This window comes from Nerophis lumbriciformis, linkage group LG03, assembly GCF_033978685.3.
Source record: "Nerophis lumbriciformis linkage group LG03, RoL_Nlum_v2.1, whole genome shotgun sequence".
Taxonomy (NCBI): Eukaryota; Metazoa; Chordata; class Actinopteri; order Syngnathiformes; family Syngnathidae; genus Nerophis; species Nerophis lumbriciformis.
The window spans coordinates 60,760,018-60,780,621 of record NC_084550.2 but is presented as its reverse complement, the minus strand read 5'-3'; the positions used below and the strand labels follow the sequence as shown (position 1 = coordinate 60,780,621).

Genomic DNA, 20,604 nt, shown 5'->3' with positions numbered 1-20,604 from the left:
AGAAAACATGATTTAACAAATGAACGGTGCAGTTATTATTATCAGCTCATTGTTAAATGTAAAATAACAAAAAAAAGGCATTTTGTTGAACATTAATTAGCACATGAACAGACATAAAAGTAATACATTTGGTATTGTTGAGTACTGTCTTGATTGAAATATGAGAGATGTCCATCCCTACTTATGACTGATACTACAGTGACCAACAAATAGCTATCATCATCTAAATGATTATGCTGGAAACAAAACACTAAGTTTAATGGGAATATTTTGTTGAAGAAATAACTGCAACTATTAGCTGCCAAGGACATAACCATAACCTTTCCCCAAATTGAGTGTGTGTTACGCATTAAAGAGGATGTAGGTGAGGCTCTCGCTTGGATATGTTTTTGTTTTCTCTCCCCTCCTGGTGCGGACCAGTGGGTTTGGAGCAACAGAAGGTAAAATAAATAGAGAACAGACTTCCCCCGGAACACGGGCAATCCCTGGAGGAATCCTGGGAATGCGGCTGGAGATGTCCACCCTACCGCTCTTTACCACATCCTGAAAACAATCTGCCCAGCCCCACAATCACAGAAAGTGTCAACTCGGGGTGTAACTAGGTTTGCAAAGGGGTGGAAAGCTTCCGGTAAATTTTCGGAAATTTACCACGGGAAGTTTGGAAATATTGACCATTTTTTGATTATTCAAAGTTGGACACCGTCCATGGGAATTAATGGGAGTATATGGGAATTAATGGGGAATTCCAATAATGATATATTATTGGGCACTTGTCTATATGCTGCTGCATCTTTGTGGCATTTTTGACATAGCTCTTTGCACAGTATTTGCAAATGTACACAGCCTTTCCGCCTACATTGGTTGGGGTGAAATGTCTCCACACACCAGATGGTGTACGTGGCATTATTCTGTTTGTATTTATTTATTCTTGTAAAACACTAATGCAATGCCACACACATATATAAATAGTCAGCTAAACCATTGGAGTAGTCTTTAAAAATATTTTACTGATGGACAAATGAATAGAAATAGGCTAGATGAATAAATGAACAGTCAATCAGCATGCTAAATCAAACTATAACCTACATTCTTGTATGCCAACAGAATGGCTAGCAGAACAGAAGGCAGAGGAAACTACACGTTTTGATTTAGTATTTGCTAGTTGAACTTTACAGATCACAAAAAAGGTAAATTCGGATCGCTAACATTGTTAGCATAAATGAATGGGATTTAACATAGAGAAAATTAGCATCACGGCTAACGGAGAAATATTTTCAGTTCATTATGAGACTGTGGTGGTACATAAACCTAGCTAGCTAGAGATATTGGCCCCAAAATCATTGAACAAGTACAGGAACAGCTAGCTAGCTTGAGTGGAAGTCTGCTGGAGTAGTCTACAGCCATACAGTAACAAGCAATTACACCTCTATTCCACTTAAATACCATAGATCAAATATATTTACCCCAGTAACATCATCAAAACTTACCTGACTGGTTGAAGTCCTTGGGCTCAAATACTAGTGTGGCCTCAATAGCCCTGCTGTAATGTGTAGCATGCTGGGAATTATCTGCGCATGTAATGGAGGAATGCACAGTGGAGGGCTGAAATTCTACTGAATTTGCATTAAATCAGGTTGTTTTAGCTAATAATCATGCTGCAAGATCTTGCATGTTGCATTCAATGTTTATTCCCATTAGTTTCCCATGGTATTTTTTTTTTTTTTTTATGTTTTTTTTTTTTTCATAAAGAAATACAATCATGTGTGCTTACGGCATACTTGCCAACCTTGAGACCTCCGATTTCGGGAGGTGGGGGGCGTGGTCGGGGGCGGGGCGGGGCGTGGTTGAGGGCGTGGTTAAGAGGGGAGGAGTATATTGACAGCTAGAATTCAGCAAGTCAAGTATTTCATACATATATATAGAAATAGATATCTACATCCTGAAAATATGCAAACAAAACTGTGTTTAGATAATTGATACTTCAAACTTGCATAAATAAATATTAAGGAATATAACATAAGTTGGCTTCTGAGAGTTTCAAAATGTAATGAATAAAATCCTAAAGTTGTTGATAAACAAGCAATTATTTTAATAATTAAATATGGTCATTTTAAATGAATTATTATGATAATTTAAAATCAATTATTTCAAATATGTTTATTTTAATGTATAATTCTATGGCTGGATGTAGTAAGGAGTCAGGAAAAAATACAAATAAAAATACAATTAATTTTGATGTTTTAGCAAAATATAGTAAAAATGTATTTAGTTTTTTTTTAAATTAATAAATATATTTATTTTTAGGTAAGATAAAGATAATAATACAATGTATCTCTAGTCTGGATGATTTAATTCTTGTCACCCTGTTGTCCTCCAGTCATGAAAAAAGGCTGTCCTCACTCAGGTCCGCATGGAGTTGGAGGGGGCGTGGCTTCCAGCTACGGCTGAAAATCGGGAGAATATTTGTCCCGGGAGGTTTTCGGGAGAGGCGCTGAATTTCGGGAGTCTCCCGGAAAATTCGGGAGGGTTGGCAAGTATGGCTTACGGACTGTATCCCTGCAGACTGTATTGATCTATATTGATATTGATATATTGTGTTTTTCATGTTGATTTAATTAAAACAATTAATAAATAAATAAATAAATTTAAAAAAATTACTTTTTTTTATTTCTTGTGTGGCCCGGTACCAACCGGTGGTTGGGGACCACTGCTTTAAGGCACATGTGTGGAGGTACACCGCAACACTTCCTGTCCCTCACTTTTCATGCGTGGGGAATGTGTGTATCGATATGAATATTGAATACATGCACATGTAAAGTCTGGGTGCGACTAAGTGAAGCGGCCTTACCTTGCACCCGGATTTTGAACTTCCCACTTTGACCAAATCCACCCTCAATGACGCCGGATTCGCCGGTTGACAGCGTGACCTTCAAGCCCACAAAGATCTGCAGGTTGGTTTCCTTCTTGAAGAGGCTTCGGCCAATCACAGTGTAGTCGTCGGTCACCTGCACGTGAAAGAATGAGGAAGGATATGAATGGATGACATACGTGCGTGGAAGAGCTTGATGAGCCATCAGACTGCTCAACTGCATCGCTGATTAACACTTTATCACAATTGCACAAAACCGCAGGCACAAGAATCACTTTACTTACCACTGTAATTAGCAGACTACAATACTGTTCATTCAATGTAAAAACTAGAGCATAAAGAAGTCATACTGTTGCATTGCCTTTGTTCATACTACTGTTACTACTCAACTGCCAAAGAACTGTAGACACTAGAGATGTCCGATAATATCGTGCTGCCGATATTATCGGCCGATAAATGCTTTAAAATGTAATATCGGAAATTATCGGTATCGGTTTCAAAATTATTGGTATCAGTTTCAAAAAGTAAAATGTATGACTTTTTAAAACGCCGCTGTGTACACGGACGTAGGGAGAAGTACAGAGCGCCAATAAACCTTGAAGGCACTGCCTTTGCGTGCCGGCCCAATCACATAATATCTACGGTTTTTCACACACACAAGTGAATGCCATGCATACTTGGTCAACAGCCATACAGGTCACACTGAGGGTGGCCGTATAAACAACTTTAACACTGTTACAAATATGCGCCACACTGTGAACCCACACCAAACAAGAATGACAAACACATTTCGGGAGAACATCCGCAACGTAAACACAACAGAACAAATACCCAGAACCCCTTGCAGCACTAACTCCTCCGGGACGCTACAATATACACCCCCGCTACCTCCTACCCCCCTCCCACCTCAACCCCCTCATGCTCTCTCAGGGAGAGCATGTCCCAAATTCCAAGCTGCTGTTTTGAGGCATGTTAAAAAAAAAAATGCACTTTGTGACTTCAATAATAAATATGGCAGTGCCATGTTGGCATTTTTTTTTCCATAACTTGAGTTGATTTATTTTGGAAAACCTTGTTACATTGTTTAATGCAGTGTTTTTCAACCACTGTGCCGCGGCACACTAGTGTCGTGAGATACAGTTTGGTGTGCCGTGGGAGATTATCTAATGTCACCTATTTAGGTTAAAAATATTTTTTGCAAACCAGTAATTATAGTCTGCAAATGATGTGTTGTTGTTGAGTGTCGGTGTCGGTGCTGTCTAGAGCTCGGCAGAGAAACCGTGTAATACTCTTCCATATCAGTAGGTGGCAGCCAATAGCTAATTGCTTTGTAGATGTCAGAAACAGCAGGAGGCAGCGTGCAGGTAAAAAGGTGTCTAATGCTTAAACCAAAAATAAACAAAAGGTGAGTGCCCCTAAGAAAAGGCATTGAAGCTTAGGGAAGGCTATGCAGAACGAAACTAAAACTGAACTGGCTACAAAGTAAACAAAAACAGAATGCTGGACGACAGCAAAGACTTACTGTGGAGCAAAGACGGCGTCCTCAATGTACATCCGAACATGACATGACAATCAACAATGTCCCCACAAAGAAGGATAAAAACAACTGAAATATTCTTGATTGCTAAAACAAAGTAGATGGGGGAAATATCGCTCAAAGAAAGACATGAAACTGCTACAGGAAAATACCAAAAAAAGATAAAAAGCCACCAAAATAGGAGCGTAAGACAAATACTAAAACACTACACACAGGAAAACAGCAAAAAAAACTCAAAATAAGTCACGGCGTGATGTTACAGGTCGTGACAGTACACCTACTTTGAGACAAGAGCTATATTGATGCATGCTTGGTTATGCTTTAAAGTCATATCCAACAATTGCCAAGACTTCTTACTGTCAACTGAGTTTAGTTTTTTAATGATTTCTGCTGGTGGTGTGCCTCCGCATTTTTTCAACTCAAAAAATGTGCCCTGGCTTAAAAAAGGTTGAAAAACCCTGGTTTAATGCATCCAGCGGGGCATCACAACAAAATTAGGCTAAATAATGTGTTAATTCCACGACTGTATATATCGGTATCGGTTGATATTGGAATCGGTAATTAAGAGTTGGACAATATCGGAATATCGGCAAAAAAGCCATTATCGGACATCTCTAGTAGACACCTTAATATTTGTTGCCTCCTATACTGTATATACTGTTATACTATTTGATCTTGCACTGGTACTGTATGTGATTACTGTACTTCTACACGTACTGATACCTCTACCATAACTACTGTAACTTATTGTGCAACTTATTGTCTTGTAATTAATGTACATCAGAGCTATTCAAATCTTTTTATTTTTTTTTTGTATTTAGTGTATTAGATTCTGTAACTAGTGTTTGGATCCCACTGTACGCAATATCTGAAGAGCATGGGGGGAAAAAAGCATTTCACTGTGGTGTACTCTGCATGTGACGAATAAAACTTGAAACTTGAACTTGAATTAATTCAATTAGAGGTGTGAAAATGAGGACAGCTCACCCTGTGTCATGCGCCCTCATCGCCCCTCCCACCCCGGCCGCATTCTTCCAGTCTTGCCGCCTGGCTGTCTCTCATTCCTCTTACACATTTTATGCTATATTTGTTTGTATTCCTTGCTTATCATCCATCACTAAGTCGATCTAACCCGCCACTAATCTGATAACAGGAGGGCACCGCTCTGTCTCCAAGCCTCCTCCACCGCCACAAGCTCTCCTCTTTTTTTGTTGTTGTTGCCTAACCCTCATTCAGTCTTGAACATTTGACCCTGACATCCCTTAAGCGTGACTGATGCGCTGATAAAATGGAAAAAACAAACAAAAAGAAACCATACGAGTGGCTATAGACGTCCGACAGACCGTAGGAATAGCGACTGGATGTGGCCGTCCTATCTCAACAATGTCAGTAATGTGACTCGACGCACACACACACACACACACACACACACACACACACACACACACACACACACACACACACACACGCACACGCTTCACGTGCGGGCCGTAACCGGCGAATGTCACGTGACGTGACCAACCTCTTGCACGCGCTGTTTCACTTGAGAGATGACAACTGGAGCCGTCAACACCTTGGAGGTGCAAACGGCAGGAAACCTGTTGCACACTTGACCCCCGGACCTGTACATGACCTCGTCAACACGCCTAATGAGATGTGCTGCTTCTTTCTAATGTTGTTTACTGTTGAGATGTATTATATTATACATTATGTACAGTTATATTTACACTGAATACAGAGAGTAACGAGTTCACAAGTATTCTTGCAAAGTAGTCATACTGAATGTTATTTTTATTATTTTCAATTTCTAATTAAATATTGTTGTTTTCCTATACAACTAGACTGCAGGGACCCCCTGTATTTTTTTTTGTACAACTAGGATGACACATGGCACTTTAAAGTGGTAAATGACACAATCAAATCTTTCTAATAGCAATTTGGAACCTTTTTTTTTTTTTAATTATGGCACTAAAATGATTTATTTTAAGGGGTTACGATAATTTTTAAATATTATGCAAGATATTTCTTAATTATGTAAAAAGAAATTGTAAAAAATTTATTATAAAATATTATATATTTATTACATTTTATTGTAAACATTTAAAAATGTATTAAATATTTATTTATGTTTTTGAAAACATTTTTTAAGTATCGGCAAAATGTATCTTTTATTTTATTTTTTTAATTAATTGCAAAATACTGTCCTCGCCATTGTTACAGAATGTAAAATCTTTATGTGCTTGACGCCTCAATCATTGGTATGTTTTCATCTTCAAAACCATTCTGGGTATCACTCCATCTTATCTGTCTTGTCTTTTAACAAAGAAACAAGGAAGTCACAATCTTCGTTCAATGAATGTTCTGCAATTTGTCGTCCCCAAAGTAAGAACTGAACTGGGCAAGAAAGCATTTAGGTTTTCAGCACCGAAGGCTTGGAATAACCTACAATCGAACATTAAACTTCAAACCCTAGTTACGTTGAATGAGTTTAAAGCTTCTGTGAAAGGATTACAGTCTACCTTGTCTGTATGCACATGTGTCATGTGAGCAAGTTTTAATGTTGTAAATGTGATGTTTTATGTATTTGTTTACTGTTTTTAATGTAACCTTGCTGCTGCCCTCTTGGCCAGGTCTCCCTTGGAAAAGAGATCTTTGATCTCAATGGGATTTTACCTGATTAAATAAAGGCTAATAAAATAATTTAAAAAAAAATCCTCCAGTTACAAACAAAATAGTGCTTAGGATTGAGTATCTAGTCGATAGAAAAGCGCTATTTAAATCTAATCCATTATAATTATTATTAAAAAAGGCTTTTTGTATTTTGAATGAAAACACAAATGTCCTCTGCAGTGGACATTTGTGTTTCGCATAACAGGCCATATTCTTCCTTGAAATGTGTATCTCAAACAAATGTCCACTGCAAAGGACGCTGCTTCTTAAAAGGTTTAGTGCTGTGCAAACTTTGTGCAAACAACACCATGACTTTAGAAATTGGTTTGTTTGTGCATCAGTTTGTTCTTTTATTTTTTTAAATTCGATCCCAACAACCAGAAATACTCTCCATCTATACAATTTCAACAACAACAAAAAAAAAACATGGTTTGTGTCCAAAAGTAAAAATAATAACAGAATACATGACCTTATTTAACAAAATTAATTTAGTGTATATTATATTGTAGTATATTTAATATATAGTTACATGCATGAATACTCAAAATACACAAATAAACACATTATTTCATCAAATGTAGTTTATATGAATAAAATATACCCTTAACATATTTGTTTTATTCTCCTTGTTGTAACCATCACAAAATATGTATTTATTGATTCATCTCTATATTTATTATTGATATATAATTAGCAGGCTACTTCATGGTTCAGAGAGGATAACACGCAGGTGGCCGCTGCGATTATAATTTAAGATCCAGATCCTGACCATAAAGTAGTGGCTAGTGCCACGGCGCTACAAAATCATTTGAGGAGTTCTTGCAAAATCCGACTACAGACTTTTACGCTTTGAGTCAGCGAGTGGGAACTGTTGAGTCAGATGCGACGCGGGGAACAATCACCTGAACTCCGAGCCATGTGGGTATACCTGTGCCGCTCAGGTGTGTCCAAACAGCGCCAGTCTCTGACAGCTAGACGGACCGAGTGGCGTCAGGCGGCCACCCACCCACACACACACCTCTGTGTCACAGCATACGTTCTAAGGAGCGCACACGCACACGCACACGCACACGCACACGCACACGCACACGCACACGCACACACACCCACACTTGTATGTGTTACCTTCTTGAGACCTCTGAATAATGCCTACCTCTTTAGGACCACCCTTTCTAGATATATAAAGATGTGTATTTACAACAATATATACATACTATGCAAATAAAAAAAAGCTTGTTGTGAAAAATGAGTTGGAATTTCACAAGAAAAAGGTCACAGTTTCACAAGAAAAACTTAGAATTTTGGCAGTATTATAAAAAAAAGTCGTCATTTTACTCAACGCAAGTGAAAGTTTTGCAAGGAAAACTGAACATTCGTGCAACATTATGATAAAAGTTGGAATTTTACTCAATAACAATCGCAATTTTACAAGGAAAGCTTAAAATGTTGGCAATTTTATGAAAAGAGTCGTAACTTTACTCAACAAAAGTCGCAGTTTTATAAGAAAACTTAAACATTTTGGCACTATTATAATAATCATCGGAATTTTGCTTGGCAAAATTATGACAAAAGTCACAAGTTCACTCAAAAAATGTCACCATTTTACCCGAACAACAATATTGTGATAAAAGTCAGAATTTTATATGACAAATGTCACCATTTTGCATTAAAATGTAATAATTTTAAATAAAAAAGTAATATTTTTTTACGAGAAAATATTGCAATATTACAGAAGTAGAAAGAACATGAGAAATGATTCCCGATTATAAGAAAAAAGTCGTCACATTATGAGAAAAAGACTGCTTTTAGTTCATTTCTTTTTTTATGTTTGTAATTGGTTTTTAATCTTCATTATTTACTTCAAGTTATTACAGTATGTCTCCATATAAATATTTATTTTCTTTCTTTTATTAATTTTGGCCAAAGGGGGGGCGTTACAATTTCTTACACACGCTTGTTATTTCATATGTTGGCCACTTCAAATTTTTACACACACATGTTATTTCATATGTTGACCAGAGGGGGAGCACTTTTAAAAGTGACAAACAGTCAATTTAAAAAAAATCCCTCCTTTTTGGGACCACCCTCATTTTGATAGATTTCACCAGCAGGGGTGCAAATGAGACATTCTCTATTAGATGCAATGGTTTTCTATATTGGGACCATGATTTACAGTATGTCCTAAATTGTTCACACCTCCTCATATGGAAGGTACTTTTCCTTGTTGATGTCTCAAGAAGGCTAGGAATACGAGAACACACACACACACCCACACACACGCAGACACAGACACAGACACGTCTCTAAGGCCGCTCACCAGTGCACGCTTGCTTGTGTGTACATGTGTGTTTGTGAACACACAATGGGTACTTTATCTGCGCCAGCGGCGATGAGAAACGTTGAAATAAGCGAGACTGAACAGGAGGACAAAAGAAGGCCTTTGAGCGACCACTCACCCGCTCCACTTGTCCCTCCTTGTGTTTGGTCTTGTAGATGAGCAGGCCAGGCAGGCTGCTCTCAGCGTAGCATTTATCTTCAAAGGCGTGCAGCAGACGTCCTTGGAAGGCCAAGCGGCAAGCGTTCGCATGGATGTCGCTGTCCAGCTTGGAGCCAATCACCAGGCAGAGTAAGGGGCACGTAACCGGACGCTCAAACTCCAGCAAGGCCCACTGCTCCGGGTCGGGTGCCGGACTAGGCTCTCCCTGGCCGGCGACGTAGTCTTCCTGGTAGAGGTACTCCCTGTCGAAGGAGAAGGCCGTTTCCAGCGAGCACGGCTGTAGGTCGGGTGTGTCCGGACAACGCTCGGGGAGGCCGAAGAAGGTCACCCTTGCCATGACGGTCTCGTGTCCCACGGTGATGTGGAATTTGGCCCGCGTGCAGAGCGAGCCCTTGAAGTAGCCGATCTTTCTGGCCGAGATGACGGCGGCGTAGAGGGTGCGCAGGGAGCCTGGGGTGCACACGACGCCCCGCTCCAGCAGCTTGGGGTCAAACTGGGTCACGCACACACCCACGCGGTCTCCCTGCATGGCCCCCGAGACCGGCTTCCGAAACATCTGTATCGACTTTACCTTCTTGCTCACCTGATGAGAGAAGGAGACAAAACAACACAACTTAAGCATGAAAACACATTTAATAACGAAACAATACACATTTCACGAAGGGACTTTAATCAAGATTTAACTAAGAAAGTGGCAGACATTATTATTTAAATGAGTAAATAAAAATACATATAGTCCATTAACTAAATTAATGTAACTGTGATGATGGAAATGACAAAAAAAATCATCAGCATCATCCCAAACATATTTCATACAAACTAAATAAATTTTATAAAATAGACTTTGATCAAGATTTTTAAAAAAAAGAAAACGCATTATCTATTTATTTAATTGAAGAAATAAAACAATAGCCTATTTATTTAATTTAAATAATACATAAATAATTAACATGATAAACAATGGTAATGTTTAAATAATAATAATAATAATTATTATTATTATTTCAAACATACTCAATACAAACTAAATAAATATTTATAGTCCATTAATTAAAATACTGTAAATGTTTAAATTATGTAATATAATAAATAATGGTAATGTTAAATAATAAATATAATAATATTAATAATGAAGATTATCTCAAACATATTTGATACAAACTAAACACCATGTTAAGAATGGAGTTTAATCAAGATTTAACTAGAGAAGGGGCAAGATTTATTTAAAATATAATAAATAACGGTAATGATTAAATAATAATAATAATAATAATGGTAATAATGATGATTTTTATCTCAAACATATTTAATACTAAATAAATACAATCTTATTTATGGACTTTAATAAATATTTAACTAAGAAAGGGGCAGAATTTATAAATAAAAAAAATATTTGAATGAATTAATACAAATTTTAAAAAAATCACATTTTTGAGCTCTCTCATAGTTTTTATTTGTCTCTTGCAATGAACAAAGAGAGCACAGCACCAAGTCAAATTCCTGGTGTGATGAACATACTTTTTCCAATAAAATTGATTCTGATAAATCTTAAAAACTACATATAATCCATTAATTAAATTAATATAAATAATATATAAATAGTAAATATAATAAATAATGATAATAACGATCATCTCAAACATATTCAAATTGAACTCAATACAATTTTAAGAATGACTTTTTTCCTTTACATAAATATAATAAAATATACTGAATTAATTAAATCAATATGATTAATATAGAACTAATTAATATATTATAAATGATAATAATAATGTTTGTAAAATGATTAAATATGTGGGGAAAAAGACACAACAGAGCAGCAGTTATGACTTATGTACGGAAGCACATCAGCATGACAAAAATTAAGAAACTTTTTTTTCCCCAAACCTGCTTTGCTAATTTCAGTGAAAGGCTAAGTGAACTCATTTTTGCTTTGAGAGAGTAAACATAGTCTGGGGTGAGGTGAGCAGAACATGTTCCAGAAAATCTGATGTTCGGGAAGTAGGTGAGGCCCCACATGTATTCTGTTTTCTGAAAATTACTAGTAAAGAAACCGGGTATTCTTCTTGCATATTACTGTATTATATAGTTTGTACTGTGTTATTATTGGCACTGATGGATTTAAGTTCTCTACATACACTCAAAAAGGGTCAAAATAAGACAGAATGAAAATAAACCTATCACAATCAAAGAAACATCTGGGATATTTGACAGATTGACAATCATCAATCATTGCATCATCAGTAGCAACAGCTCTGACTTAAATAGAAATAAAAATAACTTTTAATTTGCTGCCACCATGAGGTGAAAATGACAACTGTTTGGTTCACCTTTGATGTTGCATGTACAGTACTCCTAGTTCTATCTTGCCAGCTGTCTCATTCCACTCCTCCTATCACAACCAGGCAAATGACTAAAAATACTCAAATGTTCAAGCCTCAATTTACAGTGATGAGAAAATAAGCAAAACCGTTTCAAACACAAGTCAGTAATATTCAAAGTGGTTAGTGTTTAGTGAGTAAATAAAAGGTCAAAGTTGCCTACTTTTAGAGCTGGGATTTCCACAGTGTCGTTGATGGCCAGCGACCCCTGCAGGATGGTCCCGGTCATAATCGTTCCTTGGCCACGGATGGAGAAGCAGTGGTCTACGGCCATCAGCAGGTCGCCTCCAGGGTCTCTTTGTGGGAGATACGTTTGCTCTTTTAATAGCTGGGACGAAGCAGAAGATAAACATGTCAAATTAAAAATAAAAATAAAAGACTTAAATGACACTTGCTTGGACTAATAATGGTTTCATTTTGGAATATTTTTCAACAAAGATTTGTAGGCTTTAAAGTCGTCTACAAGTACTTGTCCAATGGAAAAGCGCTCCTCCATGTAAACAAAAGGGTGGGTCTACACAAATATCGATTGTAACGATATCAAGTACAAGAGCCGTATCTATTTGATACTACAAGGATTACATCGAGATTTATTATCGCCACAAAATCTTTTTTCCTTTTTTTGATTTATATTTTGTTTATAAACTCAGGAAATATGTCCGAGGACACATGACGACTTTAAATATGACCAATGTATGACCCTGAAACAACTTGGTATCAGATGCCCAAGTTGGTGGTATCAGCCAAAAACTTATGTAAAGTATCCAAAGAACAGACGAATAAATGCTAATTACATTTTAACAGAAGTGTAGATGGAACATGTTAAAACAGACAAGCAGATATTAACAGTAAACGAACAAATAGATGAATAATCAATTGTCTACCGCTTGTCCCTCATATTTTTGACAAAATAATAGAATGGAAAATGACACAATATGTTACTGCAGATGTCAGCAGACAGATTTGGAGCTTTTGTAACCCATTTGCTTACTTACTAAGTTTTCTAGTATGTTTACTAAATTATTTACTGCCAAAATCATTATTTGATTGCAATCAAAAAACATGTTTAATGTATCGTAAGATTTTCTGTTAAAATGAAGCCAATAATGCCATTTTTGTGGTCCCCTTGATTTACAAAAGTATCGGAAAGTATCAACATACATTTTGGTACCGGTACCAAAATATTGGAATCAGGACAACCCTCCAATACACCCATGCTCATGCCAGGTTAGCGTATTTGCTAGCTCACTGATAGACACTTGGCAGAGCTTCAGATTTCATCTTAAGATGTGTAGCAAAGCCTCTTCTTTTTTATCTTTTTTTTTTTTTTTACACACCTGTCTACCTTTAAGACTTATGCCAACACCCACCTTTTTAATCTAGCTTTTAACATTTGATGCTTTTACTTAATTCAAAGCTTTGTTGTTTTCTGTTTTAAGTGAATGACTCATTTCTGTATGTATTTTTTTTGTTTGTATTCTATTAATTCTACTTTCATTGCTTATTGTAAAGTGTCTTTGAGTTATTAGGAAAGTACTTCTAAAGGAAATGTTTTATTATTATTGTTATTATTTCAAGTGGTGGGTGTACACTAGAGATGTCCGATAATGGCTTTTTTGCCGATATCCGATATTCCGATATTGTCCAACTCTTAATTACCGATTCCGATATCAACCGATACCGATATATACAGTCGTGGAATTAACACAATATTATGCCTAATCCTGTTGTGATGCCCCGCTGGATGCATTAAACAATGTAACAATGCTTTCCAAAATAAATCAACTCAAGTTATGGAGAAAAATGCCAACATGGCACTGCCATATTTATTATTGAAGTCACAAAGTGCATTATTTTTTTTTTAACATATCTCAAAACAGCAGCTTGGAATTTGGGACATGCTCTCGAGAGCATGTGGAGGTTGAGGTGGGCGGGGTTGAGGTGTGTGTGTGTGTGGGGGTGGGGGGTGTATATTGTAGCGTCCCGGAAGAGTTAGTGCTGCAAGGGGTTCTGGGTATTTGTTCTGTTGTGTTACGGTGCGGATGTTCTCCCGAAATGTGTTTGTCATTCTTGTTTGGTGTGGGTTCACAGTGTGGCGCATATTTGCAACAGTGTTAAAGTTGTTTATACGCCCACCCTCAGTGTGACCTGTATGGTTATTGACCAAGTATGCCTTGCATTCACTTGTGTGTGTGAAAAGCCGTAGGTATTATGTGACTGGGCCGGCACGCAAAGGCAGTGCCTTTAAGGTTTATTGGTGCTCTGTACTTCTCCCTACGTCCGTGTACACAGCGGCCTTTTAAAAAGTCATACATTTTACTTTTTGAAACTGATACCGATCATTTTGAAACGGATACTGATAATTTCAGATATTACATTTTAAAGTATTTATCGGCAGATAATATCGGCAGTCCGAATTATCGGACATCCCTAGTGTACACGGGGTGGACTAATGGCGCAAAAAAGTGAGGAAGATGATACATTTTCAGGTTTGGTGCTCATTGTTGATTACCTGACTGACAGACCACAATACGTGCGACTGCAGGACTGTGTGTCTGACAGGCTGGTCAGCGACACCAGGGCCCCACAGGGCACAGTCCTCTCCCCCTTCCTCTTTACCATCTACACCACCGATTTCCATTATCACTCAGAGTCCTGCCACCTTCAGAAGTTTTCTGATGACTCTGCGATAGTGGGGTGTATTGAGGATGGTGATGATGAGGAATACAGGGCACTGGTGGAGGACTTTGTCACATGGTGTGGAAAGAACCACCTCCAGCTTAATGTGATGAAGACCAAGGAGCTGGTTGTGGACCTGGGAAGGAGGAGGAGTACTCCGGCAACCCCTGTTTCCATCAGGGGGGTGGATGTGGACATGGTTGAGCATTATAAATACCTGGGAGTACACATGGACAACAAGCTGAATGGGTCAAAACACGCTGAGGCACTCTACAAGAAGGGACAGAGTCGCCTCTACTTCCTCAGGAGGCGAGGATCCTTCAACGTCTGTACAAAGATGTTGAAGATGTTCTACGAGTCGGTGATGGCGGGCGCCTTCTTGTACGCCATGGCCTGCTGGGGCAGCGGGCTGAGAGCGAGGGACGCAAACAGACTGGACAAGTTGGTAGAGAAGGCCAGTAACGTGGTGGGAGTGGAGCTAGACTCTCTGGCGGTGGTGTCAGAGAGGAGAAGTCTAGCAAAACTCCTAGCCGTTATGGACAACACCTCCCACCCACTACACTGGGACCTTGCGGGGAGAATGAGCACGTTCAGTGGAAGGCTCAGACTCCCAAAATGCAACAAGGAACGACACAGGAGGTCCTTCATACCGACAGCCATCAGACTGTATAATGCATATGTTCCTTCTTGACTGCACTTAAATGTAGAGTATATGTAGAATATATTTATATTATATGTATAATATATCATATATATTATATTATTTATTATTATTCTTGTCTATTGTGAGCGAACTGTGGTGCTGAATTTCCCCCAGGGATCAATAAAGTTCTTTCTATTCTATTCTAGTCATAAACAGGTTCTAGGAAGTCATTATTGGACTGTCGTGTTTGATAAGTGTTGCCTCACCTGGCTCCTCTGTACTCAGCCATGTATTCATGTGTTTATGCGTGTTTAATGATGGGACATTGTTTTTTAAGTCTCTCGAGCACTTTTACTCGCATTTGTTTTATGTATGAAAAGCACGTCATAAATAAAGTTTGATTTAATGCTGTCAAAATATCACTAAAAAGTCCATTTTAAATGAGTTGTCAGGGCTTCAGTGAGGCATGTTTCTACCTCAATCAACTCTGACACCCCCTGCGGTTCCTCTGCATCAGGAGCTTCGGGGCCTCCAGGCTTGGCTGCCACCGCAATCACCGGACAGTCCTTAAATCTAAAGAAATAAAAAAAGATGTGGTAAAAGAAACTCCAGGGTTCTTTCTAATTGATAGATTGGCGTCCACAATGCACACCTGGTGTTCTCCAGCGTTTTGTGGAGTCTCTTGGTCATCCTCTCAATGGCAGTCTGCCTCTTGCTGGCTGGCAGAAGGTCGGTCTTGTTCAGCACGACCACCATGCGGGGACAGGTCAGCTGTCCGATCAGGAGACACTCGGCAGTCTGAGTCTGCACTCCTTTCACCACGTCCACCACCAGCATCATCAGGTCGATTATCTGGGCCCCTGGAAGAGCAGGACTGTGTGAGACGGTGACGGGTGACGTGGACGACAACGCGGAAAAGACGGAGACGTCCAAGGAAAACAGCAAAGAGGGCTAGAGGTCTGAAACTAGAGCTGCCGCACGCTCGCTTCGCTTTCCTGACTTTGCTTTTCCTGCGCTCGCCGCTTTTCTCTGCTTCCACTTGGCTCCATCTCCTTCCTGTCATTTCCCCGTTTGGGACCACAGAGGGGAAGGGGGGTTAATAATATATACCCCAATCGCTGCATTCTCCTTCCAAGCATAATGTCGAACATGTGCGCTCCACTGAATCATATTTGTAACATCTTCACTTACTGTACAACAATGCAGCTCATACAATAACATGTCAAAATGATGAGGGAGCGAGAATTCGTAATTCACAGAATAGTTTATATATACAATACAGGCCAAAAGTTTGGACTCCCTTTCTCATTAACAACACAACTGATGGTCCCAACCCCATTGAAAAAGCAAGAAATTCCACGAACCAACCCAGTTAAGGCACACCTGTGAGGTGAAAACCATTTCAGGTGACTACAACTTGAAGCTCATGGAGAGAATGCCAAGAGTGTGCAAAGCAGTAATCAGAGCAAAGGGTGGCTATTTTGAAGAAACTAGAATATAAAACATGTTTTCAGTAATTTCACCTTTTTTTGTTAAGTACATAACTCCACATGTGTTCATTCATAGTACTCCGGTGAGCCCTGTTTCCATCAGGGGGGTGGATGTGGACATGGTTGAGGATTATAAATACCTGGGAGTACACATGGACAACAAGCTGAATGGGTCAAAACACGCTGAGGCACTCTACAAGAAGCAGTGTTTCCCACACATTCATCTATTTGTGGCGGCCCACCACCAAAGAATTACGTCCGCCACAAATGGATTTTTCGGCTTTTGACTCGCTCGACCGCTCATAAAAGCAATGGGACTCTGTCTGTGAATGTACCTTGTAGTTACAACTCCGGTGCAGTAGGTGGCGGTAGCCTACTATGCATTGTAACTCCGCCAATAGCACTTAATTCACCTGGTGGGCCAGAAGAAGAAGAAGAAGAAGAGGGACGGACGGACGGGATCAAAATACGAGGGTAATATATGTTATAGGTAGATAGGTTATAGCTGCATCGCTCGCGGCTCGTCATATATTTAACGTTAATCCGCGATTTCACCGAGCGTTTCACTGACGGTGAGCAGCCTGACGCTGCTTCATTAACACCGCCGCTGTTTGACTCGGGGTCCGGGGCAGACGCACGTAATAACAATCACCTGTTTTCATACCGACGAGCTAACGTGTCCAGGTTATAACCCTGTTGTCAATAAACACACGTGGAGACGGTGCTTCAGATACTGCATTAATACTCAAGCTAAAATGTCCACTGTCCACTGCAGCATGTGAATGCAATGAAAAGAATAAAATCTGAGCCAACCAGCTGTTAAAATGTTGTCCAGGTTAATGTTTTGGCCATTAAAGGCCCTTTATTTCAAGATTTCAACTGTGATCGGGCTTTAAACATGTGGCTGACCTGTTCAGATGGGTGTAACTGCTACTGGTCAAATAATGTGAAATAGCATTTAATTTTACATGTATGCAATGCCATTTAAATGTAATTATAGATAATAATAATAATAAATACTGTGTAGTGTTGTAAATAGTCAACGGGAAGGATTTTAGTAAGATATAAGCCATGAGCACTACACAGCAAGCAAAAAACCTAGGCAGGACAAGTAAAAATATTGGAGCAAGTAGATTTGAGAAGTCGGGCAAGTAGAAAAATTAGGGCAAAGGGAACAGGTGAGACTCAGCAAACACTGAAAAATAAAGCAGGGTCAGATCAGAAATGCACTTTTCTCATGAAAAGGGTCCTAATTTATATTCTTATGTGCCTTATAGAGAGGACCACGACAAAACATAGAGCGACTAGCTCCAGTGCGACCTGTTCAGCAGCAGCAGGAGGAGGAGGAGGAGGTTGACTGACTGTGGCAGGACACCTCTGCCTCTGTTTCACTTTATGTTGCTGGTAAATAATATGGTTGTAGTAGAAGGCTAAAGTTAAATTATTTAGTGTGCACTAATTAAAGGGGCAGAGCTTTAAGAGACATTTTAGCTTTTATATTTTATAAGATATATTTTTTGTAAGAACCACAATTAATAAATATATTTCAGTGAATAACTAATTGTTCAAATCTGTATATAAATATGTACATAAAGGGTTGTAATTATATTCCAACTCTGCGTTCTTCTTGGTCATCGCCGCTGCCGCCGCCCCTCGACCACACCACCACAAATAGATGCCTACCCTGTGGGAAACACTGAAGGGACAGAGCCGCCTCTACTTCCTCAGGAGGCTAGGATCATTCAACGTCTGTACAAAGATGTTGAAGATGTTCTACGAGTCGGTGGTGGCGGGCGCCTTCTTGTACGCCGTGGCCTGTTGGGGCAGCGGGCTGTGAGCGAGGGACGCAAACAGACTGGACAAGTTGGTAGAGAAGGTCAGGAACGTGGTGGGAGTGGAGCTAGACTCTCTGGCGGTGGTGTCAAAGAGGAGAAGTCTAGCAAAACTCCTAGCCATTATGGACAACACCTCCCACCCACTACACTGGGACCTTGCGGGGAGAATGAACACGTTCAGTGAAAGGCTCAGGCTCCCAAAATGCAACACGGAACGACACAGGAGGTCCTTCATACCGACAGCCATCAGACTGTATAATGCATATGTTCCTTGACTGCACTTAAATGTAGAGTATATGTAGAATATATTTATATTATTTATATAATATATTATATTATTTATTATTATTACTGTCTATTGTGAGCGAACTGTGGTGCTGAATTTCCCCCAGGGATCAATTAAGTATTTTCTATTCTATTCTATTCCTAGTGTTGATGCCTTCAGTGACAATCTACAATGTAAATAGTCATGAAAATAAAGAAAATGCATTGAATGAGAAGGTGTGTCCAAACATTTGGCCTGTACTGTATATAGACCAGGGGTGTCAAAAAGTGCAAACTGGACTCATTTTTATTGGCTTCTGAATGCAAAGGAAATATGTTATTTATGAGCCATATTATGAGATATCAATTTGCTTTGTCACCTAGAACACAAAGCTAAACTGTGGATGTTTTGTTCAGATAGCTTAAGATATTTTGACCTCCATCTTTAATGCACAATATATATCAAACATCTTTTTAAATAATTTATGGTATTTGATTATTATGTATTTGTGTATACTGTTACTGCTCCAAATTTGATTCCATTGAATGTTTCTGGCACTTCCACTCAACAATCCCATAAAAATTGCAATATTCTTACAAAGTATACCATGTACAGTTACAAGATTTGCTTTTTTTGTGAATATTGCAAACACTGTAAAATTCTTATATACATTGAATTACTAAAAGGGTAAATTAACTGAAATATGAACTGTATCTATCCTAAATAACTGGATTTAACACATTCATATATATACACAGTATATCATGGTCGATGTATTTACTTATTAATGTATATGTTTTTTCAAATCTCATTAATGTTATTCCTGCTGCTCCAAATAAAATTTTTTTGTTTTTTTTACAAAATAATTTTACATATCATTTCAAGATTTTTTCATCCTGAAATCAAATGACTCAGTTATTTTAAATTATATATATTTTCTCAAACTGGAAAAGATTAGGCTGACATTGAATGGTTGTTCTGCAAAGTTTCAAGAACTGTGGTGTGATTTTCTAGGATATCACCAAAAATGATTCCCGGGCGCGGCCACCGCTGCTGCCCACTGCTCCCCTCACCTCCCAGGGGGTGATCAAGGGTGATGGGTCAAATGCAGAGAATAATCTCGCCACACCTAGTGTGTGTGTGTGACAATCATTGGTACTTTAACTTTAACTTTAATATGTCAGAGAGACTGATCTCCAAATTAACCCCGATTGAAACACATTTGAAATGTGGGTGATTGATGAGCGTTTTGTGCGCTTGTTTGTTGCATCTCTCTTGGGCCATTAAGGAATGCAACTGTCTGTGGTTTTATGTTAATATCTGTCTGTGATTTCTCTTTTTTTAATTATTTGTATTTTATTTGTATTTATTACTTGTTGGGGAAACAGCCTTTGATGCATTTTTGGCAAATCCTGTCAACTATGCGTTTAAAATGCAATGAACAAGTATATACTGTATATATATATATATATATATATATATATATATATATATATATATATATAAATTATAATAATAATGATAATATTAATAACTAAATAAAATATAATTTCCTTAAAATTTTAACTATATTGGAAACACAGTATTGACGTATGTATTTTAAGGGGCATGTTTAGTTTGTCTTAGAAGACATTGTGTCTCTCATCCGAGTCGGCTTAATCAGTTCATGCTCATAGACTTAAATTGGTCAGATCTAGTCTTAGACTTCAATCGGTCAGATCTCGTCTAGTGGCTG

At 38.5% G+C, this 20,604-nt stretch overlaps 1 protein-coding gene across 5 annotated transcripts in view; it reads right to left on the bottom strand.

Moving 5' to 3' along the window:
- eefsec (eukaryotic elongation factor, selenocysteine-tRNA-specific) overlaps positions 1–20,604 on the bottom strand; it is a 42,769-nt gene that overhangs the window by 9,705 nt on the left and 12,460 nt on the right. For all 5 annotated transcript variants that reach the window (XM_061940621.2, XM_061940628.2, XM_061940614.2 and 2 more), the window contains exons 3-7: positions 15,932–16,139; positions 15,756–15,852; positions 12,121–12,285; positions 9,533–10,156; positions 2,849–3,005 (exon numbers count right to left, since the gene is read on the bottom strand). In XM_061940621.2, coding sequence (XP_061796605.2) covers positions 2,849–3,005; positions 9,533–10,156; positions 12,121–12,285; positions 15,756–15,852; positions 15,932–16,139 — 1,251 coding nt within the window. The remainder of the gene's footprint in view (positions 1–2,848; positions 3,006–9,532; positions 10,157–12,120; positions 12,286–15,755; positions 15,853–15,931; positions 16,140–20,604) is intronic.